At 45.1% G+C, this 27,829-nt stretch overlaps 1 protein-coding gene across 2 annotated transcripts; it reads right to left on the bottom strand.

Moving 5' to 3' along the window:
• Window positions 1-11,035: 11,035 nt before the first annotated feature.
• HERPUD1 (homocysteine inducible ER protein with ubiquitin like domain 1) lies at window positions 11,036-22,401 on the bottom strand. 2 transcript variants are annotated; one of them, XM_015248093.3, is made up of 8 exons: window positions 21,872-22,384; window positions 18,595-18,672; window positions 18,424-18,498; window positions 17,294-17,424; window positions 15,070-15,195; window positions 14,062-14,412; window positions 12,626-12,731; window positions 11,036-11,793 (listed from the first exon to the last, which is right to left on the bottom strand). In XM_015248093.3, exons 1-8 carry the CDS (start codon window positions 22,010-22,012, stop codon window positions 11,629-11,631), a joined length of 1,173 nt encoding a protein of 390 aa, XP_015103579.1. In that variant the 5' UTR covers window positions 22,013-22,384; the 3' UTR covers window positions 11,036-11,628. The 2 variants fall into 2 exon arrangements, with proteins under 2 accessions (XP_015103579.1, XP_031536472.1); XM_031680612.2 differs by lacking the exon at window positions 11,036-11,793 and having other exon boundaries at window positions 12,631-12,731; window positions 14,219-14,412; window positions 21,872-22,401.
• Between the last annotated feature and the right edge of the window lie 5,428 nt (window positions 22,402-27,829).

The raw sequence follows: 27,829 nt of genomic DNA, 5'->3' as shown, positions 1-27,829 counted from the left end.
TTGGGGGAGAGGTGAATAGACTGAAGAAGTATGGTGGGGATGGGGGTTGGGGGCAGGCTTCTGCCCCGGCGCCAAGTTGGGTGGGGAGGCCTGAGTTTTCCTGGCTGCCCTTCCTCTCTGGAGGCTGGAAGCAAGTCCCGGGCTACTCCCCACCAATCCCCAAGTGTTCACACTCCGGACCTGACTCACGTGTACAGACCATACTGGACTGGGCCAAGGATCATCATGGCCCTGTGCCCTTGATGCCTAGGTAGCTGGCTCACTGGAAGGCAGTCTGGATCACCCTGGTGGTCTCCTGGTTCACTGGAAGGGAGGGCAGTGGTAAGAGGTTTGAAACCCAGAGTGACCTAGCCTTGACTGTGGCTCTGCATCTTTGGGATGAGGGGTTGGACTGGGTCTCACTGTGGCATAAGTTAGATGGCTATGCTCAGGGCACATAGAGAGAGCTCTGACCCCTGACCTGGGCCAAAGATCCCAGTCATAGGGATCTGGATCCTGACACACAGGAACCCCATGATCCTAGTCAAATGGCAGTCCCTGAACCCAGCCACACATGAAGCCCAGCCTCACCCAGACTGCGCCCGGACACCATCTCCCCCAAATACAAGCAGAGTCTACAGTCCTGGGACTCAAACTTTGAGATCTTCTATTTTACAGATCATTGCATTTAGCTTCCCTATTCCCTTATTTTATTGAGCAAGAGGTTGAGACCCAGAGAGGGTAGGGGAGCTGACCAAGGTCACATGGCCATCAGTGACAGAGCCTCCCCAGCCTGGGCTCATATTGACCCCTGACTCCAGCCCTAGAAGGGTCCTCAACACCAAGTACACACTGACCTCCCAACCTTCACCCTCTAACCTGACCCGCAACCGGGCTCTGCTCTGACCCTTAACTTGAACCCCAGAATGACCCTGAGTCCCAGGAAACACCCACATGGGGCTGTTTGCAGTGCCTCAGGGACCACCTCACCGAAGAGCTTGACTTGAAGGTGAGGTCAGGAGGTAGGATCCCTCCGCTTAGCCCAGGGCCCTCCTCAGTTTGGGCTCCAGCGTGGCAGCCCTTCATCGGACGGAGCTGGCTTCAGGCCAGGGAGGCTCCTTCTCAGTGGGTGCACCCGGAAGGAGCCCTGGAGGGACAGACAGGTGGGCGGACAGAGAGAGGCAGGCACAGAGCGGTGGCGGTGGTACTTACACGCCCGGAGGGCGGGCTTGGTTACTCAGCACACGATGCCTGCCTGCCTGGTACGAAGTGCCTCTGGGGCAGGCGTGGGCACCGCTCAGCAGGGCTGGGGTCAGGAGAGCGGCAGCCAGCGTGGTTCTCGGGCGGCGGCGGGCCATGATCCCGCTGGCCCTCCTGGAGTTCACATCCGCCAGGGGACCTAAGGCACTTCCGGGGCAGCAGGGGCTTACCTGATTGCGTCAGCCCCTCCAGCCTCCTGTCAGGTTCGTACATTTCCTACATATTTGGATAATCGCTTAATAATTTTTTTTTAAATGAAGGTACTGGGAATTGAACCCAGGACCCTGTGCATGCTAAGCATGCACTCTACCACTGAGCTCTACCCACCTCACTCTTTAATACTTTCTAAAAGTTATTCCTTTTTTCTTTTTACTTAAATAAATGTATCTAAGCATAAACTTTAATCTCTCACTTGCCGTAAATAGAAAGAGGCTAACAGATGATGACAATAAAATAAAGATATTTAATTCGTGCCAGATACTGTTGCCTGACAATGAACCTGAGTTTGAGGCGTGTTGTTGCATGTAAATGAAAACTCAGTGTAAAAAGGGAGACAGCTTTGTGGGTGTTCAAGGCACTCTTAATACCAACCCTTTCCCTCGCTGTAACTTGAAATAGTGGGTATTTAATACTGCGTTTGTGTACGACAGAGCGTCATCCTGTATCCCCCCAGAGGTACGTGTCTCACGCTTTCATACTCTGGTTTAGAGGTGGCAGGGATACAGAGGGCGGAGAACCGGATACTTGCCCCTTCTCTCCTGGTTCCACTTTCTAGTGGGAGGTACAGACTCGGGTTGAGACTCAGGTAGAGTGGTCTTGCCTCCACTTCCCTTATTGCTGACTAATAAGACCCACTGTTCACTGAGCTCTTCTTATGGGACTGCTAGACCGTGAGCTCCCTGAGCCAGGATCATGGCTGCATATGATCCGCACGTAGTAGGTGCTTGGCACATAGTAGTCCCACCATAAATGCTTAATGAATGGGAATAGAAATGCCAGGTGTTGTGCCAAGCTCTTTACATGCTTTATCTTACTTGGTTCTTATAATAAACCCATAAGGAGCTGTCAACTATTATCTCTGTTTAATAGGTGAGAATGCAGCATTGTAGCTGACAGACATTGGAGGCAGGACCTAACCTACAAGGCTCGTATTCTGTGCACAGGGCTTTCACAAGTCTTTGAGTCCCAGTGCGGCTGGGGTAGAAGCATGCACTGGGAGTCAGGGATGGGGTCTAGCTGGCCCCTGACTCATTTACTGTGTCACCGTGGATTGGTCGCTGGCTTTCTCCAAACCTCAGTTTCCTCATCTGTAACATGAGAAATGTCGATTGTTGCCCTTTGCATCCAAGGAGATGAAGGCAGTAGACCCTATAAAGAGTCCTATAAATAGGCTTTGGCTTGATCCACACAAAGTACCTCTGGGTGGGTACACAAGACACTGAAAACATGGGCTGCCTCTGGGAGGGACTGGGTGTCTGGGAAAAAGAGGTGGGGAAATTCCGTGACTTTTGAATTTTGAGTCATGTGACTGTATTATTTTTAAAAAATTATAACATACAGTGTTTCACTCACAGCTGGGGCCAAGAATTCCCCTTTAGCAACTGAGACCAAACAGCTGATTCCTCCTTCTCAGAGTCCTCAGGCAGGCTACCAAGGCTGCAGGGATGTGACAGGGTGCTGTCCCCAAAGGAAGGGCTCACTCAGCCTGCTCTCGAGCAGGTCCCTCCCCAGCCCCATGGGATGCGCCCACTCACAGAGCAGGGTGAGCCTCACTGAGTCCCAGTGCCCAGCCAGCTGGGCCTATTTCCCCAGGGCACCCAGCCCTCGGGGGTTTGTATCCACAGTCATCGCGAGGATGTGATGAGCAGGCATGTGCCCACTGGCCTCACTGGGGTTTTGCCCAGACTCCCCAGCACCTCCATCTATAGGCTGAGCTCAGGGAGCCTCATTAATGGGCCCCATTTCTCAGGAACGCAAAGTCTACGTGCAACCTACTGTCTTCTTGGCCGCTGTTCATGCTGTACTCCTGGGGCGGTGGAGGCCAGTGACCGCGGGGGCCCTGGCCAGGGTACTGGCGGTCAGCAGCTCTGCCTACAGAGAAGAGGGAGGCAGGCCCACACTTCAGTGCAGCTGGCTGCTGAGGGGACTGGCCTGGGAGTGTGAGAGGCCCAGGGGATAATAGATTGAAAAGCAACATAAAACAAATGGAAGAACCAACCAAAGAAAAACAAAAGCAATCCATCCCTTCAAACTTAGAACCCTGCATCTTAAACTCTTAAAACTTATCACCATAATATCAATTACATTTTTGAGCTATATGCTTTTTTGCCTTATTTCATCCTTGTTTATTTCATGATAAAATACACATACCTTAAAATTTACCATTTTAAAACGTATAGTTCAATGACATTTAGTACATTCCTGATGTTATGTGTGCAATCATTAAAGTCCAGACCATTTTCATCACCCTAAAGAGAAACTCCGTACCCAATAAGCAGCCACTTCCACTTCCCGCCCCCACAGCCCCCCGGGCCCCAGCCCCTAGCAACCACAGATCTGCTCTGGGCCTTTTGTATAAATTGACTCATACAGCATGTGATGATTGTATAAGTGCAAAGGTCAGCCTTTTGCATCTGGTGTTTTGCACGTGGTATAATATTTTCAGGGCATGTTGTAGCAGGTGTCAGTGCTTTGTTCCCTGATGTGGCTGGACAGTATTCTACTATATGGCTCGACCACATTTGTTTTATCCCTTCATCCATCTGTGGACACTTGGGTTGTTTCCTATCTCATTTAATCGTCACAGTCACTTCTGAGGTCCCTCAGTTGCTCCTGCTTTATAGATTTAAAAGTGAAGCAGAGAAGGGGGGAGGGTATTGCTCAATGGTAGAGAACATGCTTAGCATGCACAAGGTCCTGGGTTCAATCCCCAGTACCTCTGTAAAAACAAACCAACCAACCAACCTAATTACCACCACCCCCCCGCCAGAAAAAAAAAAAAAGAAGCAGAAAGAAGTTAAACAAATGGTCCAGGTCACATGGGGATGTCAAGTTGGGATTTGAACTCAGGGAGTTGGGCTCCAGCGTTAGCAGCCCAGCCACTGAGATATGCTGTCCCTTTGTTCCTGGACACTTAGCATCTAAGAGTGATGGAACAGAGAGCAAGGCCCTTTGAAGCACAGAGGCTCTGACTCCCCTTTCAGTGGAGACGTGGTTCCTGGGGAAGGGCCCCCTTGGGGGTGGAGGGGCACAGGGAGTTAGGGGCCACAGGAGAACCAGCACATCTTTCTACCCTACTGCTCTATCCCATGCGGCCATGTCGTGGAGGAGAATGCACACCCCGTGTGAATTTTTGAATAGACTTTGCTTGTTAGAACAGTTTTACATTTACAGAGAAACTGAGCCAATAGTACAGAGAGCTCCCAGTATCCAACCCATATCTGCTTCCCGTTATTATTAACATCTTACCTTGATATGGTACCTTTGTTACAATGAAAGAATCAACATTGATACATTAGATTAACTAAAATCCATAGCTATTCAGATATCCTCAGTTTCTACCTAATGTCCTTTTCCTGTTCCGGGATCCCATGAGGAAGACCACACTGCATTTGGTTGCCATGTCTCGTTAGGCTCCTGTTGGCTGTGACAGTTTCACAGACCTTCCCTGTTTTGGATGACCTTGACGGTTTGATCAGGCCAACTCCCCACAAGCCAGGGCTGAGCCCAGGGGTTTAGCTGTATTCTGAACAGGCTTGGGGCTGAGAGTAAGGGAGACAGACAGCTACAAGCTCCCCTGAAAGAGATCCAGAGCCCAGACTGCAGAAGAGCCAGAGGTTGCCGACCAGCTGCTTCTAGAAGTCCAAGTGCCAGCACTTCAGGGACCCAGGCCAGCTGGGTCCCAAACCACCTACAACAACGGGTCCACTTTCTGAGTCCCAGGCTTTCCAAAAAGCCTCCTCCAGGGGCCACTGGCTAATCTGGCAGAGGCCTGGGGGTAAGTCAGGGGAGGTGGGGACCAGGCAGAGAGAGACTTCAGAGGACCTCCCATGCCAGACTCAGAGGGGACCCTGCTTGAAGAAGGCCCCACCAAGCCAACTGCTGCCCCCTAGTGGCTGGTGACTGCCAGCCCCCGGCTTCCAGCCCAGCCCAGTGCTGCTGGGTAGTGCTGAGGGCTGGGGAGGGGGAGGCGACCCTACACACAGCCCCGTGTCACTGTTAACAGCTGTAACTGAAGATGCGCACACACCTGGTGCACTTGTACTCACACGCTTGCCCAGATAAAGCAAGACATGTGAACGTGCAGATAGTCTTGTGTGCACGTGTACAGGGATGTGCACATGCCACATACACACATGGGCCCCCTAAATGCAGATTAATACACACCCACCCCGGTACGTCTGCATGAGATGCACATGCACACGCATATGCCCAGGGGAGCCTGAGATGCACATGCACACACATACGCCCAGGGGAGCCACCCAAAACACAGACAAATGCACGCTTCAGTGTTGGCGGGTTTTTTCCTTTTAACATTTTCATGGGCTGTATGTTCACAAAGCTTTGTGTTTAGTGTTTCCTGAACCTCCATCACTCAAAAACTACTGCCATGATTTCTGTCTTCTCTGCACATGCTTTAGACTATTATTTACATAACCTTTTAAACTGACTCGCTTTTTTACTCGAATGTATTTTAAAAAAGAACTTCACATCCCCACTTTAAGTGGAAAAATACACTTATCTAATACATTAAAAAAATAACATGGTTATTACAATAAAGGACAGGCCATCTAGATTGGTTCTGCATGCCCATCCTGGGTCATATTTACCACCTTTGGAGAGCACTGTGTTATTTTGAGCCTCATGGCCCCATGTGGTGGGCAGAGCAGTTCGCTATGTCCCAGGGGTCTATGTTATGGATGGGGAAGCAGGGGCTCAGTGCTGAGAAGCAACTTCCCCAGGGCCCACGGCAAGGGCTCAAACCCGCTCCCCTGTCGCCACACCCTCTGCCCTTCCCTGGGGAGGACCTCTCTGGCCCCCTTGTTTGCCTCCAGCACCACCTAGAGGCAGTGTCTCACAGTCAGCCTGTACTAAGACATGCCCTCGCATAGCTGCCTGCGGGCTGTCGGCGAACCCATCCCCCAGCCGGCCCTGACCCCACACCCTCCCACCCTGCCTTCTGTCATCAGCAGCAATCTCCTCCACCTCCTCCCTTCCTTGTTCTACCCTGGATTTGCAGCTTTCCTGGCAGGCTCTCAGGGGAACTATTCTCCCTCTGTACCCCTTGTGTGCCAATCATTTCTCTTCCTTCTTCCTTCATAATATTCTAGCTCCTTGAACTATAAGCCATCAGATCATTCTGTTCTCCCCCCTCTTTTCCTCCCTTATGGCTTCTCCAATGGATCTTATCCCACTTTGATGAAAACCCACATTGCTTACTGTGGCCTAGAAGACCCTATGTGGTTTGTCCCCTTACTTCTGGATCCTTTCTCCCACCACCCCCTCACTCAACTTCAGCCACCTGCCACCTTCTAAGACAATGGCTATGCCAAATTCATTCCTACCTCAGGGCCTTTGTAATTGCCTTCCTTTTTACTTGGAAGGTGCTTCCCCAACTCTTTGCTTGGTTTGCTCCAGTTCATCATTTAGGTGTCATCTCCTCAGAGGCCTTCCCTGACCACTGCAGAATTGTTTGTGCTGACCATGTGACGTGGGCCTGCCTGTGTGCTTTTTAGCCAGGTTATGTGGCTGGGAACACAAGCTCCTGCTCACTCAGGCCTGCGTGAAGATAATGCACTGCTGGGCCACTGGGTACCACCATGGGCAAAGCCACCCCTGGATGTACCAAATGAGACAGCTACGCCCACCCCACTCCCAGCCTCCCGCACTGTTTATACCCGACCACTTCCACCCTAATGGCTTCCCTCCAGAGGAGGCTTGCCTCTTCCTGCAAGCCAGTGCAGCCCACTGCCCAGAATGGGAAAACTTTGTGAGGCAGAGCAAAGCCTTATAGCTTCCCAGGAGCCGCCCCCAGATGCCTTCAGTCTCAAGCAGAACCAAAGAGGCACCTGATTCTGAACAAGTGACATAGTCTGTCTGGAAGCAACCCCCACTGACCAATATGGTATCCAAGGCCAAGGAGCTAGACCCTAAAAGCTCCAGAGCTGGGACCCTTTATCAGTCAGAGTTCTACCAGGGAAACAACCCATTGGAGATTAATACTTACTTATTTCTTTCAAGGAACGGGCTTACTGGTGGTTGTAGAGGCTGGCTAATCATAGGGCAGACTGGCAGGCTGGAAACTTGAGATGCTGATGCTGCAGTTCATGGGCTTAATGGCTTCTTCCTCCGGAAACCTGTTTCACTCTTCAGATCTTTGAGCTAATTGGATGAGGCCAACTCAGATCACAGAGGATAATCTCCCATACTTAAAGTCTACCGATGGTACTTAAAGTCTATCTGCAAAGTAACTTCCCAGCAACACCTAGATTAGGGTTTGAATAAGTGGGCCTAGCCCAGTTCACCCTTTGTCAGCTTGGTACACATGCACACGTCCTAAAACCACACTTCATCCCCAGTTAAAGGTAATAACAAAGTCTTGCTTCCGTCTGATGTGATGCAACGATCCTGCGTATAACCCAAAACACACTGATCCTTTCCCCAGGAGAGGATGCCAAGTCCTTGGATGATGGTAACTCCTCTCAGATCCTATAACTTCAATCCTGTGATGTAAGGTTAACTATCATTAATTCATCTTGTTAGATGATGAGGATAAGAAAGGGAAGAAAACAAAAATACTTGCTTTATATGTATTATGTATCTATATATAATACACAGGTTTGTGGATGAGGATACAAACACAGCACAAGAGGAGGAAGAAATATTCATGATAATTACAGGCCTCATTTCTGCAACTGGTCTCACAGATGTGGTTGGTGTTTATAACTACCTTCTTTTACTACCTATTTCAAGCCCTCAGCGAGCACCCCAGCTGGTCCTGGTTGCTGGGGTGACCCAAACCTTCATTACTGAAGAGTCAGGGCCATGAGTAGTCCTGCCTTAAATGGGTTTTCCAACAACTTTAACAGCAGGGCAGGGCAGTACTGGGAGACACCCTTAGGAATCTCCTGTATTCCACACACCTTCCTTATCTTCATTGTATAGTAGCCCCATTTCTCCCATTCTTCCCCTCAGTGGAGGTACTGGGATTCAACTCAGGACCTCATGCACGTTATGCACATGCTCTACCACTGAGCTCACCGACTTCCTCTCGATAGTCAGGATCAGTCACCTCAGTCCACAGGATAACTCCCTTCTCTGCCTGTTGATTCAGAGGCACAAGGAGCCCAAAGTAGACAGGTGGCTGAGCGTGTAGCTTGATGGAATCATTGTTGTGTCTCCTGTTGGAAGCACTTCTCCCTGTTGTGGATTGAATTGTGTCCCCCCAGATTAATGTCCATCCAGAACTTCGGGATGTGACCTTATTTGGAAGTGGGATCTTTGCAGATGTAAATCCAAAGAGTCAGTAGTTTCTTAAAAGGGAAGTGATTATCTGCAGAGAATGGCAGGACTTCGCTCCCAAATGCTAAGGACCTACACTGATTCACCTGTAAGGACCTGCTGCAGGCCCCATACAGCATTCCTGTCTGCCCCGGCCACTTCAAGCACCACTGGGTCTGCTGGATTCTGTGGCCCAAGTGGCACAGCAGCCTGGACCCACTGCAAATCTTCCTTCTGTTCTGGGCCCCGCTCAAAACCAGCAGCTTTTCAGGTCACTTGTAAGTGGGCTAGAGGAATGTACTCAAACGAGGAATACATTGCCTCCAAAATCCAGAGGTCAACCAGGTGTTGTGTCTGTTTTTTTGGCTGTCGGAGGGACCAGATGCAATAATTTATCTTTCACTCAAACAGATATCTTGACATGCCCCAAACCAGTGCACCATTAGAAATTTCACTGAGGTGGAAGGCCCCTGACATTTTTTTGAATTTATTTCATATCTGACAACGTAAATGTCTTACCAACAGATCTAGAGTAGTTACTACCTCTTGCTCACTAGGTTGAATCAGCACATATCATCCATGTTAAACTGGTGGGATATTCTGTGGATGGAAAACGTGATCAAGGTCCCCATGGGCCAAATTATAATGACATAGGACTGGATAGTTTATATGCCCCTGTGGCACTGCAAACCAGGAACCAGGGGATGTGTTAATTTGCTCAAGTAATGAAACCACACTTGTGAAGTAGCTGCAATTGGAGTCACCACCTCCAATCATAAATTTACGATCACATCATAAGTTTATGATCATCTACTGTCATTCTCACCAACTATCTTCTATGCAGGCCAAACAGGAGAGTTGAATGGCCATGTGGGAATCACCACCCCTGCATCTTTCAAGTCCCTGGAGGTTGCACTGACCTCAAAAATCCCTCTAGGGATGTGTATTGCTTTTGATTGACCGTTTTCCTAGTTAGAGGCATGCTAGTGACTTCCACTTGGCTTTCCCCACCACAGCAGCCCTCACGCTAAGTATTAATAGTGGTACACAGTGCATTCTTATACTACATTTATCACTGCTGTGGAAGAACTGACATTTCTGCCATGGCTCCCACCGGTCAGCCGTCTTCAGGCTTAGGTGCTGTCTGAAGGCTCCCTCCTTGTCCCGGTGGGGCTTGGGACAATCTGAACCCTTGTCAGCTGTCCTCAGGAGCACCTTTCGGGAACTATTTTGGGCCCGTGGAGTCTGGAGTTTGATGGACGCCACCTGACACCACAGGGAGAGAGGCCCCACCCCTTCAGAAGCAGCAGACGGGCACCTCTGGGAACAACAGGCTTCTCTGCCTGAGACTCTAAGAAGGCCTCTTAACAACTCTTAATGACCCCTGTCACAAATCTCCAAGCACGCCAGGAACCCAGCTTTGTGGCAGGAGGAGCAAGTCTCGTCTCTGCACTTTTGCTTCTGCTGTGACCCTTCTCTCCAGCTCCTCAGACTCTTTCCATCACCTACTTCCCCACTCGTGGAACTCTAAAACCTGCAGTCTCACGTCACTTCTTCCCTCAAGCCAATACTGCCTTCAGAACTAGTCAACAGTCACTCCCTTCTGGTCCTTCCTCTGTTCTGGAGGTATGATGTTATTTGAAATTCTCCGCCATTTAACTCCTTACAAAATTATCTTAGTTGGCTTTTTACTGCACAACCACACATAAAATAACTTTGTATCCACCCAGCATCTGGCTATGAATTGTTCAGTGAATGTTTATTTGATGTCAGTGATGTTTCATGATTCACTTAAATGATCACAACCATGACAAAAGAAGCTGATTTACTTTGCTGACAACGTTCCCAGGACTTCAGCTTTCTACCTACAGCGTCACACATGTGAAAAATACACAGAACTTTGCTTTTAAGATTAGTCTCAAAAATAATACTTGAAGGAAGGATTAAAGCCCAAAAGCTTACAAAAAGCATGACATTTGAGCAGGTGAGACTACTGCAGAATTGCCAACCTGGAAGGTACTTAATGCCACTAACTTTGAATCGGGGGGAATTTGATGGCGTACAACACAAGCCAGTACTGTTTAAATCAGGAAATGGGGGCAAACACAAGTATAAACTTAGTAAATAAAAAGTTTCATGGCCTTACCTTATTATTCTGCATCAGTACAAACAGTCCTATTATAAAAATGAAGCAAAACATTCAGGTTACTCAAAAATTAGCAACTCAACCGATGGTTGACCAGTGACGACAGACACAGAGTCAACTGCTAAGATGACAGGAGTTTCTGCCTGGGTTGTTCATAGTAAAACTTTATTGAACAGAAAACCCAGCAAAGGCTTTCACCTCTGCAAAGTTCCCCTTGGTTTAAAGTAAAGCATTGCATTTTAAAAAGCAATTATACATAAGTCTTTCCTAGAAAAGTCCTGCTAAAACATGTCTAGCAATTTCATTGATTATATAAAGTAGTACACTTAGTGTAATTTAAACATTCCAACAGGAATCAAATCGTACCAGCAGAACCATTTCTGCATCTATGACATCTATGTACAAACACGCATGCAGACACACAAATCTGGAAAAGTTCCTCAGGCATAAACATGCGACATTAATGTCTTCTACTTACAATGTCTATTAAACTACAACAGTATATATTAAAGCTCTTCAGAATAAAGACATGAGAAGCCTTAGGCATTTTTTGTTCATCAATTTGTATCATGGCTTCACGTCTTACTTTCTGCTTTTGCTTCATCACAAAAGCATATCATCCTCTTTGTTGATTCTTTCACTAATTCTGTGTCATTGCCATGTCCAGGTAAGGAAATCTAGCTGGAGTCAGATGATCCAGTCCATGCCTGTCAAAGCATCCAGAAGCCAGAGAGCAAACACCATCAGTTTGCTATGGCTGGGGGGCCTTCTGGTAGAAGAGAGGCAAAGAAAGTCTTAAAGACGAGCCAGGCTGTGCTCATAAATGAAGGGCTGGTCTGCTCGTCATCCAGGACGTCCCTGTCTGGAGGAAGGTGGTTAGGGTCATCAGTTTCAGGATCAGGGCCTTCCTATAAGTAATGAAACACAACAAGAAAACAATTAGGACCTTGACAAGCACCAAACAACGTTAGGAAAGGGCAGAGTGAGTCCCTGGCCCCATGCCCCCTACACCAAGCCAGGCAGGCAGGACCCCAGGGAATGATGTCCTGGACCGGATGGAGCCCTTCCCAGGCCTCCAGAGCACAGCTGTGCTGGAGATGGCCTCACAGTTCTCACTATTCCTGGCAGCAAGGATCAGAACAAATGAAGTAACCAGATCTTCAACTACTATTAAACTAGTAATTGAGTGAGCCACTTCATTAAGTGTGGATATTTTTCTAATTTTGGCAGTGCTCCAGTTAAAAAACTAAAAATGGAAGCCCAGGGTTCTAAAAATAGACACCAGGGGACACTTTATATTAAAAAGAGTATCCTTTAGGATTGTGCATTAAAGTGCCTCATAAAAATTCTTTTTCTGTGTTATTTTCCAGGAAATTTATTTCTGTAAGTGAGACAGGCTTACGTTCCTAAACCTTAATTAGAATAACTATCCATTCGCAGTTTCCATGGTATAGCACACTGTTACAGAGCATGAACACTGAAAATAGTGAGTTTAAAAAAACCACTATTTATATATGCCAAAATGCAAATTGCCACACGACAAAAATACCTGATGGATTTTATCTTACAATGGTTTAAAATAGCTACTTGCTCTAAGAATATATTTTGAAAAAAATCTTGAGATATTTAGGTTAGTATTTAGCCTAATGGTAAACCATGAGGCTGGACATCTAAAGATTAAGGATTTGGGGGCCAGGCACTTCACGCCAAGCTCACTGGGCTCCATCGGAAGCCCCATACCTGTAGGTTATTGTTGGGGTCCTGATTTACAGCTTCACGGAGGGGGCCATCATTCGGGAAGTTCTGAACTGGCCTTTGTCGAAAGGGAAACCACCCAACGTGATGCCTTCAAAGGAAACACATGAAGTCCATCTTAGCGAACATCAGTGAGATTTATTCAAGAACTGAAGGGTTCCCCCTGCTTGCTCCCCTCCTCTAATGAGAGCAGCACCTGATGAGAAGCTGACAGGCCCACGTGCAGAGACATTCCACCCCGCCGGCTCCTAGACCTTCTCACTGGCCTGTAACGTTCCTGATGTTTGCTGTGGAAACTACGTTTTATTCAGTATCATGTGCCCAGCAACATGAACGGCTCCTGGCACATAGTATGTGTTCAATAAATATTTGCTCATCTAAACCAAACCTTACACTTAAAAATCTGAGCAGAGAAAGGAAGGGGAAACACACACACAGCTGTGAGAATATATGTAATAATGTATTAATAAGACCTAAATGTGGTCACCTAAATATATGATTCTAGAGGCTACAGAATTTAAAGAATTAACTAGAAGTTTTATCTGGAAAATCCATTTGAATCCAAGTATTGAAGCAAATGACAAAATATTTTATCAACAATGATTAATACTGGATATGAGTATTTAATGTATTATTCTAAATATTTCTTTTCCAAGATTTTTAAAAACTAAAATAAAAATCCGTTTTCCCTATAGAGGAAAAAATTTCTTCTGTCAGTTTTCAGCACAAACAAGGACATATGACTCTAGGCCAGGGTTCCTCAACTCCGGCACCACTGACATACCGGCTGGAGATTTACTGGTGGGCTGTCCTGCGCACTGGAGGAGGTTTAGCAGCATCTCTGGCCTCTACCAACTAGATGCCAGTAAAACCACCTCCCTAGTTTTGACAGTCAAAAATGTCTCCAAACACTGCCAAATGTCTTGGGAGTGGTGGAGGGAGATGAAAAATCTTCCGGGTTGAGAATCACTGCTCTAAGCCGTGGATAAAGCCAAATGCCAGATCTGTGATGGTTCCCTGGCCCTTTGGGACTATGCCACAGACAGTGCCTGACCTTTATCCTGGAAGGCAGCTGTAGCCTGAGAAAGATAAGTATGTTCTTATTCAATACAAATACAATTTCCCTTTCCATGCCTCAGTATAGCTGTTTTATTGTGGTTCACGAGCCTGGCAAATACCTTATCTAGAGAAAAAGAAGAGAACGTTGCTCCTGTATTAACACAGGATTAATCACGTTCTTGGCAAAGTCATAACTAAGCCATCAATCCCTTGTATTAAAAATGCTAGCATAAACTAAAAAACACATCTCCTTACATAATGGCTGAGATGGCTCAAAAGAGAAAAATCTGTACTTGGTCTGAGTCACCATTAGCATAATTTGTAGAAAAGGGGAAAAAAGGAAAACAAAATCATCTGCTTACAGGTACATGACAACAGTGGCCCCCATGACCATGAGGAATCTGCTCAGGGAAGAGTAGAAGTAGAGGATACTGAGAAAGACGGAAAACGTAGCTGCCGAATAGGTCCAATCCAACCAATCTCGATTTATCTCATCATCTTCTTCCACAATAGGGCCACCTTGTGCATTCATCCGCAAATTCTGATTGGCCCCAGGATTAACCACGACTTGAGGAGCAGCATTCTGATTGGCTGGCTGGTTTTCAGCTGGAAACTGGTTGTGGATAGGGGCTGGAGCAGGCGCAGAGACCACAGGTATCTCTTGTGCACTTGGTGAGGGGACAAAAGCCCCGGATGCAGCAGTGGCCGCTAAACTAAAATAAAAACGACAGAGAAGATGCTATTGAGAACAAAGCACCATGAAGACTATGGTTCTCATAACCTCATTTATGCAGGGGTCTTTTACCATTAAGAACTGTAAGTAGGTACATACAAACTTGATTCTTCTTTAACTTAGTGAGGAACTTCCTTACTAATAGTCATATCTGCAAATGCCTTTTCTGCTCCTAAGAGAAGCCACCTGGTAAATTTCATCTGGAATTAAACATCAAGGCCACCCATAAAAGTATGGTGCAGTAGCAAATTAAAATTTTCACAAGGGGGAGGGTATAGCTCAGCAGTAGAGTGCATGCTTAGCATCCATGAGGTCCTGGGTTCAATCCAGTAACTCCACAAAAATAAAATAAAAAATTTGACAAAACTTTAAAGATATCACAAATTGAAAAGGAAATAGTATATTCTAAATAAAGTCATCAAACTATGTATCAGACTTACGCACCCTCACATCAGTACAAATTAGTAGTTCTCATTTACACTCTGCTCCACCTACGGAACCAGCCAGAACAGGGCTCTGCAGAAACGGATGAAAATACACTCATCCCTCCATTGCTAACTTTGCAGGTAACAGGGATGGGAGTTCCCGCAGTTCCCAGGAGCCCTGGCCACACCCTGCGTGGAGGGGAAAGACTCACTACTGCATGTAGTACTGCCGTGCATAGATCTGCTGGAACCAGGAGAGCTGCAGCCACCCATAGGTTGTGTAGCCTGAGAAACCAGGCCCGAGGCCCTGGAACGCCACCGGCTGGCCAGCTTCAGGCCTATGAAAAGATTTTTTTAAGTGTTCATTTTGACTTGGTTTAGTATGAATAAATGAAAACTAAGTTTAAATTACAATCAAGAATTCGAAACAAAGAGACAGAAACCTGGGCTTTATGACAGTTAGACGCAGATTACTGTGTGATGGACCTGTGTAATACGAGCACAGAAAGTCCTGACGGACAGAGCCCTCCTACCATGGTCTGCATCGCATGGGAAAACAAGGGCCCTTGCCAGGCACTGGATTCTCATCATGTCATCACCATGATATACAAACAAGCCTTTTCAGGCTAAGTGGATTCCCACCTTTATTTCTGACCGAGTCTTACCGAGGTCTAAACCTACCGCTCATCAATTAAGGAGCAGCTCTGAGAAGTCACATCTTTCCCAAAGCCTTTTCTTCAGGAAATTCCCCCTCCTCCCAATACCCATTTCTCCCTCACCACTTGGTCTGAACTATACAGGGGCAGAGGTATGTGTGGCATCACCCACGCAGGCTTACCGACTGCCTGTGCCCTAGACAGGCTGCCAGCTATTACCTCACTGGATCCCCAACAACCTTGTAGAGAGGGAGCTCTCTACCTTCACCATTTTACAGAGGAGAGCCCGAGGGCAGCTCAGGGAAGGCAAGGTGACTGAAGCTAGTAAGTATCAGGGCTGGATTTGAGACCTGTTAGTTTGACACCAAACTCATACTTTTATTATTCAACAGAGCCTAGGTGTGTCAGAGTCATCTTTGGCTTTGTGAGCCCAACACAGTGAATTGCTTTGGCATCATTTCACAAAACTGAAACTGACAGAACTGCAGAAGGATCAGGAGTTGGGTATGTGGGCATCTCTGCCGGTCAGCTCATGTCCTTAACCAAAGTTATATGCACTGGCTGTTCAATAAATATTTGTTGGAGGGAATCAATAAAATTTTACTATGGTGAAATTCACATAGTCAGATATGGGCCTCCATTCTCAAATAGTACAGCCAGAAAAAGGGAAGCAGTTTTAAGCGTTTCTATCCAATAATGAATTCAATTATCCAATTTATATGCTGATAGTCTCTTAACTAAATTCCATACCTAGAGTATTTCTAAAATTGTGTTCTAATACAAGTAGATCTTGGATGATTCTGGTTTTGATCATTTAAAAAAGATATAGTGCATGTTAATGAGAGAATATAAAGTGCTTTTGTTAGCTCTGATGATGATGACACTGCAGACATGCAAGATAAATAAAGGTTTTTAGAGTTATATCCTGAATGAAGTATGTAGGCGTGAACTGACATAACATCTGGGAATTTCTTTTAAATATTTCAGAGAAAAAAAGGGAAGCAGGAATAAATGAAACAAGTATGGCAAAACATTGTTCATTATATGGAGATTCATTATACAGTTCCCTCTAATTTCATGTATATTTGAAATATCCATTAAGAAAAAAATCAACTCTTCATTCCTCAAACACCTAACTTATCAACAGTCAAGTATTAAGAACAACTAGGAAAAGGAGGGTAGGGGAATTGGGGAATAACAGTTTCAACTAGTAGTTAATGAATTATTTTTTCCCATGGGATTTTCATAGTCAGGTGTTTCAAAAGCTATGAAATCCAAATATTCCAGCATTTAGTCACTTCTGGCTTTTGCTCTAAAGAAAAGCTCTAATTGTTCTAAAGCGATGACCTTTCCTCCTAGCACCACCAACACAGTTCTTGGCAGAGCATTTCTTAAACAATCCCTTCACCTTTGTCACCCGCTGTTACAACAAAGCACAAAGCCACTCAGCAAAGCAGCTGCACAACATTTACAACAGCTGTTTTCCTGCAGCAGCACTAATTCCCCATCATGAGGTCAGCACAGTGTGAAGCATACCCACGTAGGAGGAGAAATGCCCACATTTACAATATGTGCATCGCCCCTTTTTAGATGCTCCTAAAAGGCTATGAAATAAGAAACGTTAAATATGTGAGATCTTTAAAGTGAAACCCTTATAAAGCAAAATTTTATACATTTTAAGTTTCCATGACTATGCAGTATAAACGCATCTAATTCTTAAGTTGATACAAATGATGCACATTCATGTTGTCTAAACCTGGTTCTTTATTATAACACTCACCTTGAGACGTTCTCCCATCCAGAGGGAGAAGGGTTCCGAAGAACCTCCCTTTGCCTTAAACCGTCACTTGAGGAATCCCCAGGAGACTGTCCCTGATTAAGACCAGCAGGCTGCTCTGTGGATTCAGCGACCTGAGTAAGTGCAACATGAACAAGAGAACAAAGGGCCTGATGCAACTGTCTGAAATCAAGCTACATGGATTCTTTTGCTGTGAATGGCTTATGTCCCCCATCCCGACCTTCAAACTTGATAAAATCAAATAGATGCAATGTTATGTAAAAAGTTTTCTGAAATTTGTTCAACACAATATCAATATAGGGATACTAAAAATATTCGTATTTTTTCCTAGAGTAGCTCCACTGTAGTTTCACTAAAATCTTTCAATGAAGTCATCATTGATGAGAAAGCTTCCTGTATATGCTCTCTACACTTTATTATGTTTAATTTACTAAATCAAGAAATTCAATTTGACCAATAAGATTTATAAATACAACCTAGCCAGCAACCTAAAGGACCTGGGCTGTGTTCTTAGGCTATGTTCAAATGTTTCAAAATGTACAACTATAATACAAATTTAGAGTCTATCACATTAGAATATTAATACTGTATATTTGAATCAATATTATAAAATGACAAATGAAGGATTCTGACCATCTAACATAAGCAAGTCTTCAGCGATCACTTGATAAAGACTGTGGCCTTTTCCTATCTAAATAATCACAACGAAAATTTCCAAAGGAAATGATATTAACTTTTCCACTCTTTATAAAAGGTTAATGGTTCCTTAGATGAAATTTATTATGTTCTAAATTCACAAGTGCCTTGCTAGTTCAGTAATCTGGATACACAGCTACTATAGGTCAAATCAACTCCCAGAAAATAGTGTGATGCAGAACTCCACTTTTCCACTACAACACTGATGAAATAGTCTACTAATCTTATAGTAAACTGTCACTTGCATTGGTAAGTTTTTTATTCCTGATTCTCACTGGGAATATTTATAATATAAAATATAAAGTTTATAATATATGAGATAAAAAAACTCTCAAGAGTTTTATCCAACATCCTTGATTTTGACCTTCAGAGTGTGAAGTACACAAATTGCTATAATCAAGAAAAAGCAGACATACCTTTGTGCCAGTTTCTGTCATTTTTGAAGCACTCTTCACACTGCACACCAGATGCAAAACATGCCGTTTTTCCTGCTAAAAGTAGTAAGGAGGTACTTTAGGACCTGATTAGTGATTAAACCTGGTTTAGTGATTAAAAACATTCAAAAGTTAATATGTTAAGTGATGTACCTTTGGAAGCAAGTCCCTGAGACACTGGTGATCCAACAACAGCTTCCCAGAGTAAATTAACCTCTGGTCCTCTGGACGCTTATCATGGAAAGAAAGAGGAGCACAGGTCAGCATTTAGCCCTGACAAGTTCCCAAACACAGAAGAAACTGTTTTTTGTTTTGCTGAAGGATAGTCAGTTATAATGTGTCAATTTCAGCCATACATATACATACATACATTGGTTTTCATATTCTTTTTCATTACAGGTAACTACAAGATATTGAATATAGTTTCCTGCACTATACAGAAATTTTTTTAAAATCTATTTTATACATAGTAGTTATAGAAGAAACTTTTATACAAGTACTTTATTTTTTTCTTGTTATTTTTCAATTTAATTTTATCTGGGGGGATGTAATTAGGTTTATTTATTTGAAGTTTTTTAATGGAAATACTGGGGATTGAATCCAGGACCTCATGTGTGCTAAGCACATAATCTACCACTGAGCTATACCCTCCCCCCATACAAGTACGTTAAATGTGTTTTTTCCACAGTATCATAGGAAAACATTCTTTCAAAGGCCCCATATACAAAACCTTTATTTAGAAAGTATTTAACTCTGATCTCTAACATGCAAATAAATTTAAGGTTCAAATTATCTCCAGTCCACAAAACCTATGGCAACCTACTTGACTTCTTAACTCCCAAGGAAATTGCTTCCTGCCACTAAAAACACAAATTTTATTTGGGGCTCCTATAGCAACTAACTTCAAAATCTTGTTCCATTTCAGAGAAAACTCAAAGTTTAAGGTCAGCCTTCATTCAAACCACCTAGCATTGTCCCAAGATAACATGAAGCAATTCTAAACTTAAGCCCTCAAAGAGCCTTTTCCCAACATTACAAATACAGCTATAGAGGAGATGGTGAGATTTACTACCCCTAAATTAAGGGGGGAAAGCCTAAAATTGACTTGTCCAAGGTTGCCTGCTGCTAAAGAAAGTACCTTCTTCTACATTCCAGTGATTTTAAAACCACAGTGGTGCTACACACTTTTACACAAATCTCACTTTTAAAATCCATTTTTTATTCATCTAAAAACTGAACTGAAAAATAATGGCTTCAAATGATATATACCAAAATCAGTACACTGGAGCTCACCACCAACTTGTCAATCTGCTCTTGCCAGAATAACCAATTATGGAAAATTTGGAATAAAGCTGCTCCTGCAAGGTAGCCTGAGCATATAAAGCAAACCGTTAAAAGCTAACAAAACAGCATCTATTTATCTGCATAAATCAGGATTTTTTGACACTGCAACTATAACAAACTAAAATATATTACTGGATGCCATGTTCATTATTGTTCTGATTGACTTTATAGGTAAATGCTATACGCGTGGATTTGTAAAATGTTGTCATATAGGTGGGGGTCCTGCATTATATTAAAGAGGTCCACACTAGAAAGGGTTTGAAAATCACAGGTGCTTGGGATTTGAGGCCTGTTAAAGGCCTGAACTGACATTGTCTTTACCAAAAAGGCTGATTTTGAAAAAAAAAATTAAGCAAACAACTATTATAAAGTAAGGCTTCTCACATTAGAAAGCAAGCGAGGGGAAAAGGATAGCTCAAGTGGTAGAGTGCATACCTTGCATGCACGAGGTCCTGGGTTCAATCCCCAGCACCTCCTCTAAAAAATAAATAAGTAAACCCACATTAACCCCTCACCTAAATAAATAAAAATTAAAAAAAAGAAAGCAAATGAGTGTGCTCAGCCATAATTTTTTAACACAAATTTACACACCTGTGAGAACTTTTATTTACAACTTTGGATCTTTAGACTTAATAGGAGTGATGTTCCTAACCCAAGGAAGCCCTAAAGGAAAGTTCTCCTCCAAAACACTGCCTTTTACCAAATGGTGCAACTAGAGGCCACACGCGTTTCCCCAATTTGTGCACCTAACAGTCGTCCTCACAGCAGCATAGCCACCTGGTTTCTTGGAAGCAGCCATGGTGAAATTGCAAATAGTGTCAAGGTGAATGCTAAAGGAATGGGAGCTTCTTAAATAAACAGGCAAACTTCAAAAGAACAACTCAGAAGGGAAACTCATGTCTATATTCTTGCCAATATGGAATAAAAACAACCTGACCCATGAGCTACGACCATGGCGACTCTTCAGATAAGAAGGAACAATTTCACAATCTTGTCCTGCCCTGCTGCCCTTCTCCTGTTTGACGGAAAGGTACATTTGCGAGCAGTTAAAAAAAAAACAAAAAAAACAAAAAAACAAAAACACTGGTGACACTTACATAATATTAGAATAGAAAGTAAATACAGGAAGGTCCAGCTCACAGCCTCCATCACGTGGTAGAAAGGGAGGGCGGAGCTAGGGGTGATGCAGACAGATGCGTCAACCAAAACAAAGCCAGGAAGTCTCCGTATTTGAGAGACCAAAGTCTTAAAACCCAGACTCCAGAAGATTCTTTCTACCTGTTTCCCTTCCAAATCACTCTTTACCAGAAAGGGTACTAGGCTCATTGGTCCCTGGGACTAAGCAGATATGGTAGAGTCCAGTTCCCAGGGAGGGGCTCAGGGCGGAAAGTGGACAGGGAGGGGAAGAGCCACGTCTTGCTCCTGGGTGTGGGACTTTAAAGTACACACTGTCTTGGCGCTCTCCATGTTTCTCTAGCCACTGGCCCGGAGATTGGCACTTGCCCTCCCCTCTCCGCAGTGAGAAACTACATTCAGAAAACTCATTTCACAGCATTTATGTTTTCTTATTTCCATCCACCGGATGCAATCCTAATGAGAAGCACCAAGTCACCCTGACGTTTGGGGGAAATTAAGGTTTGGAAGGTGAAATGACTCATCCAAGGTCAAACTGCTGTTTCAAAGGCTTGGCTAACGCTGGAAGACAGATCCAGGGGACGGCGAAGGGGTCTGGAGAAGTATGGCAGGAGTGTGACAGCTGTGAGGGTTTGGGGACATTAAGAGGCCAGGTGACAGGAGATAGCAACCCGTCAGAAAGGCGGGGCGATGGTGGCCCAGGAGGAGGAAGTGACAGCCACCGGGCCAGAGCGGGGGCCCCTAGGGCGGTAAGGCAGGAAGCGAGGGAGACCACAGGACTGAGAGAAGGGACCTGGGGAGCACCGGCCGCCGGGGCAAGGCCGGCGAAGAGAGAGGCTATATGGAAAGGGGAGGCGGAAGTGACATTCCTAGGGGGATGCGAGGAGGGATGCGAGGATGACAGCCAAGGCTAGGGCTGGGGCTGGCAGTGGGAGTCCGGGGCCACTCTCACCGGGCGCTCGGGGTAGACGCGGCTCAGATGGGCCTTGAGGCGGCCCACGCTCCAGCTGCGGTCGCCGCTCAGCTCCAAGTCGCGGTGGCGCTGGTTGGGGCTCTTCACCAGGAGCGTGACGGGCTCGGGCTCGGGCTCCATGTCGGCGGCGCTGTGGGCTCTGCTGCGCTCTCAGGTGCCAGGCAGGCGGCAGCCGCCGTAACCACCGCAACAACCGTTCGCGTCCCTGGGGCGCGCGCCCCCGCCTGGGTCACTTTTTATAGGCAACCCGCGCCCGGGCTCTGCAGACAGAACTCTCTGTGGCTGCCGCCCATTGGTTGAGACGGAGGCCCCTGCCCTAACGTGGCCCAATCGGCGCCCGGCTCCGTGGGCGGAAGGGCGGGCTGAGCACGTGGACGCGGGCTGATGCAACCCGCCGCCGTGGCGTCACCCCGAGTCGCAGCTTCGGCCTCGCAGTCCGGGTTCTGCCGCCATGCTGGGTGCGTGTGGCCCGCGCGGGTCGCCTAGGCCGTGAGGACGGTGGCTTGCTCCGTGGCCTGGGTTGCTCAAGGCGCTTTCGGGAGGGCCGACCCGGCTGACTCCCGATTTGGCAACCTTTACAAATTGTTTCCTCACAAAGCAGCATCCCCCGCCCTTTTGACCCCAGCCCCACTTCTTCCCTTTACCCCGGGTGGCCCGGGACGTCAGGCCCCCCAGGGGAGACTTCCCCACCCGCACCCCAGCCTCAGCTCAGAGAACTGCTGGGCGGACTCGGCTTGCTAGCTCAACCGGAAGGGCGCCCGCAACGTGCCTTGGGTGAGGAAGACACGGCTGTTCTTGGGGCTGAGGATGCAGGCGTCAGGGCCGCTGTTGCCATTCATCTATGGTCTCAAGCTTGAACGTTACACCGCCACGTGTGGGACGTCACCCTAATGAGTGGCAAGCAGGCCGCAGTCCAGCTGGGAGACGCTTGAAAAGGGCCTCACTTTTTAGGATGCTAACAAGGTGCTTCCTTGAAATTGGGGCTGAGATAAGGAAGGTAGGGTCCTCAGGTTCCTAAAATGTGATCACAGAGTCTTCTCTGATATAGACATTCCCTCCGTCTGTAGGAAAAAGGTTTTGAAAAACAAAACACATCATGCTGGCCCCATTCTTCTTACAATCCTGTTGAGACATCTGTTTTTGCCAGGTGTGGCAGGAGTTTGGCAAGGGCAAAGAGGGTAACAGGAGGCACTTGGTCTGGTAGGTGGATGTAAAACCACAAACTGGGTGGCTTAAAAGACAGAAATGTGTTGTCTCACAGCTCTAGAAGCTAGATGTCTGAGATCAAGGTGTCGGGCAGGGTTGGTTCCTTCTGAGGGCTATGAGGGAGAATCTGTTCCATCCTCTCCTGCAGCTTCTGGTGGTTTACTGTCAGTCTTTGGCATTCCTCGGTATGTAGCTGCATCACACCATCTCTGCCTTCATAGTCACATGGCGTTCCCCCGTGTGCCTGCCTTCACATCGTTTTCTCTTTATGCATGTCTGTCTCTGTGTCCCAATTTCCCCCCTTCTTAAAAGGGCACCAGTCATACCGGATTAGAGTCTACCCTAATGACTTCATCTTAACTTAAATCTCCAAATACAGTCACATACATAAGTACTGGGGGTTAGGACTTCAATATATTTTTGGAGGACACAATTCAATCCATAACAACCACCCTCAATGTAATACAGAACATGGAGTTTTCAGCAGTCTTTGTACTAAAAAGTGAGATGGATCATTTCCCCCATGCTCAGCTTTCTATGATTGGTTTTTGTCTGCAGGGGAGGGCTCAGTTCCTTTTCATCAGGGCTGGCTTCATGGGTATGGGACCTGTGGGGCCCCACTCTTGGTTTGATACTCTGCTGTTACCATCTAAAATTCTTAATAAATTTTGAACATGAACCCTGCAGTTTCATTTTTCACTGAGTTCCACAAATTATGTAGCTGGTCCTGTTTTCCCACACATGTGGATGGAAGAAATGACTGATTATGAGCTGGTAGTCTTGCAGCTAGATAAAGGCTGACCAGTGCGGCCAGGCCAGATAAAGCAAGCAAAGGCTTTAGAGAAAGCAGCCAGACAGGAGATAACAGCCTCAGTGGGAAATCAAGTATGTCATATAACATGGTTTCCTGCAGTCTGCAGTGACGAACACCAGGTCCCCTTAAAACAGCACATCTGTTTTCACTCAATAGTAAGAAAGTAAAAGGTTGTGTTTTTCCCTAAGGAAAAGACAGTCCAGTTACTATGATTCCTTTTTGCACTATCTCCCAAGAAGGCAGCTCCTTTTAAAGGACTTTTGTGATTCTGTGTATGGCAGAGTCATCCCTCATATGTATGGGGTCCTGGGTCCAGGACCATCCCCTGCCAATACCAAAGTCCTTGGATGCTCAGATCTCTTCTATAAAATGGCATAGTATTTGCAAATAACCAATGCACACCCTCCCATATACTTTAAATCATCTCTAGATTACTTATAATACCTGATACAATGTAAATGCTATGTAAATAGTTGCCACCACGTGGCAAATTTAAGTTTTGCTTTTTGGAACTTTCTGGAACTGATTTCTGCAGAATATTTTCAGTCTGCTGTTGGTTGAATCTGTGGATGTGGAACCCATGGATACAGAAGTCCAACTGTATTTATAAAAACATTCAAGTCAATATGCCAGGAATAGAAAGATAAACATGGAGTGACCCTGTTCTCAGTGACCTTACAAATATAACAGGTATGATAAAACAGTGCAAAAATACAGAAATAAAAGACAACCCCAAAGTCTCATACATTTCTGAAGGACTTATGATTACACTGAGGAATTACACAGAGACAGGAGGAAAAGAGGGGGAAATAGAGAAAACTAGATGGAAGAGGTGGAATTTGAGCTCAACTCTGAAGCATTTGACAAAAATTAAAATGGTAGCAATTATTGATTAAGCCCAATAGGTTACATGTAGACACCATTTGTACAGGCAAGTATAGTTCAATGGTTAAACTGATGGGCCCAGAGCCAGACTGCCTGTTTCAAACTCAACGTGTGCCCCTTATGAGCTCTGTGACTTTAGGCAAGTTACTCAACCTCTCTGTACCTTTGTCCTCATCTGCAAAATAGGAAGAATAATAGTATCTCTTTCACAGGATTGTTGTGATAGTTAAATGATAGAACATTACTAAAGGTCTTGGGGAAGATCCAGACACTTAGTAAGAGCTTAACCAATATTAGCCTTAAACATTTAGGGAACTGCAACAAGTCCGGTCCAGAGGGTCCCGAGCCTGGCTGTGAAACAAAATCACCTAAGGAACTCTTTTTTAAAGTGAGGATTCTTACAACAAGAAGTATTGACAAAGATATAGAGCAATCAGAACTCACACATGGCTGGTAGGATGGTAAAATGGTACAACTCCCATGGAAATCAGTCCGGCAGTTAAATTAAACAAACACCTACCCTACAACCCAGCTATATTACACTTGTAGGGATTTACCCAACAGAAATTAAAGACTTGGGTAAGAATGTGGTCGGCAGCTTGATTCATGAGCATGTCAAAGACAGGGAACAGTTGAGGTATCCATCACCAGGAGACTGGATAAATAAACTGTGGTATATTTCTACAGTGGAACACTGCTGGGTAACAAAAAGAGATGAACTACCATACATGTAGCAGCATGGATGAATCTCAAAACAGTGCTGAGCAAAGGAACCAGACAGAAGGAGTACATCTTACATGATTTCATTTGTATGAAACTCTAGAATAAGCAAAATGAATCTATTGAGACAGAACACAGAAGCGTGGTTGCCTGGGGATGGGGGTGGCAGAGACTGACTTGGAAGGGGCAGGCAATGCTGTGCTGAGGTTGGCTGGTTCTGGTTCACAAGAACCAAAGGTGAGCCTCTCTTCCTGACTCTGCTTTCAGCATCATCACATTGACAGTTTGAAACTGGCCATGGTGGGGATATTTATACCACCGAGATCAGCGAACGCTATAAAGCAGAACTTTTTCTCCCCCAGGGGAATCAGTTGTTAAACTTTTACCAACACACCGCTGGAAGCATGAAGGAAATTTCTGGGGTGGTGATGTTCTGTCTGGGTAAGAATATGGCTTAGACAGGCACAGGCATTTTTCAAAGTAGATGCAGCTGTGCACTTAAGATATGTGTGTTTTACTGCACACAATTTATACCCCAGTAAATATGTTAAAAAAATAGAATAGGTGTCTGGTCCCATGTCAGGCCTATGAGACCTGAGGCATCTAAATTATTACTGATTCAAGGGCCAGGTTTGGAAACCACTGGCAAGTATGACAGTAAGTATAGAGTTAATTTTTAAATAATAATAATGATAATGTCAGTGAGAGGTAAGATGGGAAAGAATTCCCAGGACCAGCTAAAGGAAGACTTTGCATGCTCACCCTTGAGAGTTGGCTTTATTTTGTGGATGCTAAGGTTTCTGAGCAGTAGAAGAGATGGGATCAGAATCAGTATGGACCTGCACCATTACAAAGACTGGGTTTGAGGGGGAGAGACTTGGAGCCAGGAAACCTGAGTGGTTCATTCAAGAGGAAATGTGTATCAGCAGTAGGATAGATCCAAAAAGGAGATATAGGGGGGAAAAATGACAAAAAAAAAAAAAAAGACATCGCAGAAATAAAGCAGGAGGGAAAGAGGCTTGGGAACGAAGATGGACTCATGACTAGAGGTAATGGCTAACACTGGGGAGTGCTTACCACGTGTCAGGCAGCTTCACAAACCTTGAGTGACTTTATTCATTTAATCCTCACAGCAACTTTGTGACATAGAATGCTTTTATTATTGCCATCTTACAGCTGGGGAAACTGAGGCACGGGGAGTTTTAAGTAACACAGAGCTAGTAACTCTGCAACTTTTAGTTTTTAATTAACTGGTACTGAGGGGTAATTTACATACGGTAAAATACATGGATCTTAAGTGTACACTTCAAAGCATTTTGGTAGGTGTATTTGCCTGTGTGAATTCTTTCTTATCATTCCAGATACATGCCTATCATTCCAGAGAGTTTCCTAGTGCCCCTTCCCAGGCAATCTGCTCACCCCCACCACTCCTGGTCCGGGACATTCCTGACCTGCTCTCTGTCACTCCAGTTCAGTTGTGCCTGTTCTAGAAGCTTAGATAGGTGAAATCACACAATACATATCCTCTTGTGCCTCTCAAAACTAGAAAATCAAGCAAATCAGGAAAAGAGAGAGTACATGTAATGAAAATCCATATCCTTAACTGAGATTTCCGGAAATATGGAAATGAAAGACGATGGAAATTTTAAAACTTGATTGTAGCTGTCCTTCTGTGGTGCTATGTTTCTGCTGTGACCTTCTGATACATGCTACAGCATGGATGATCCTTGAAAACATTATACTAAGTAACACAAAAGGCCATATATTGTATGGTTTTTATTTATATGAAATAACCCAGAGTAGGCAAATCCATAGAGACAAAAGCAGATTAGTGCTGTCCAGGGGTTAGTGGAGGGTGACTGCTTATTGGGTCCATGATGTCCTTTTCAGACGATGAAAATTTTTTGGAGCTAGATAATGGTGATGATCACACAACACTGTGAATGTGCTAAATGCCACTGAATTACACATTTCAAAATAGTTGACATTTTAAATAATACAACAAGAAAAAAAGATTAAAAAGCCCCCTTGATTCCTTCTGTTCTGTTGAATGCTACTTTTTTCATTTCAGTGACATTTATTGTAGGTTGAAAAAAATCAGCATTCACCTGTTTGGTGTACAAAAAGGGCACTAGATCTTTTAAAAAATATTAGGAAACTGAAGATGCAGATGCCTTTTAATTGTAATAGTTTGGCAAAAGTGAAAAGTTCTTGAAAACACCAACTCTATGGCTCAAAAAAGTTTTTCTCCACAGTATAATATTTAAAGGGAAAAAAACTGCAGTATCAATAAATTAGACCATATTTAATCA

This window comes from Vicugna pacos, chromosome 9 (assembly GCF_048564905.1).
Source record: "Vicugna pacos chromosome 9, VicPac4, whole genome shotgun sequence".
Lineage (NCBI taxonomy): Eukaryota > Metazoa > Chordata > Mammalia > Artiodactyla > Camelidae > Vicugna > Vicugna pacos.
This window is presented reverse-complemented; position numbering and strand designations above follow the sequence as displayed.

Bases quoted from the DNA above. Each gene is read 5' to 3' on its own strand.
- HERPUD1 (XM_015248093.3), bottom strand. From the start codon at position 22,012: ATGGAGCCCGAGCCCGAGCCCGTCACGCTCCTGGTGAAGAGCCCCAAC. The intron at 18,673-21,871 runs GTGAGAGTGGCC...TTCCATGATAAG, and splicing joins GCGTCTACCCCGAGCGCCCG to CGTCCAGAGGACCAGAGGTT. The intron at 11,794-12,625 runs GTATGGGGCTTC...CATTACTTATAG, and splicing joins ACCCCAACAATAACCTACAG to GAAGGCCCTGATCCTGAAAC.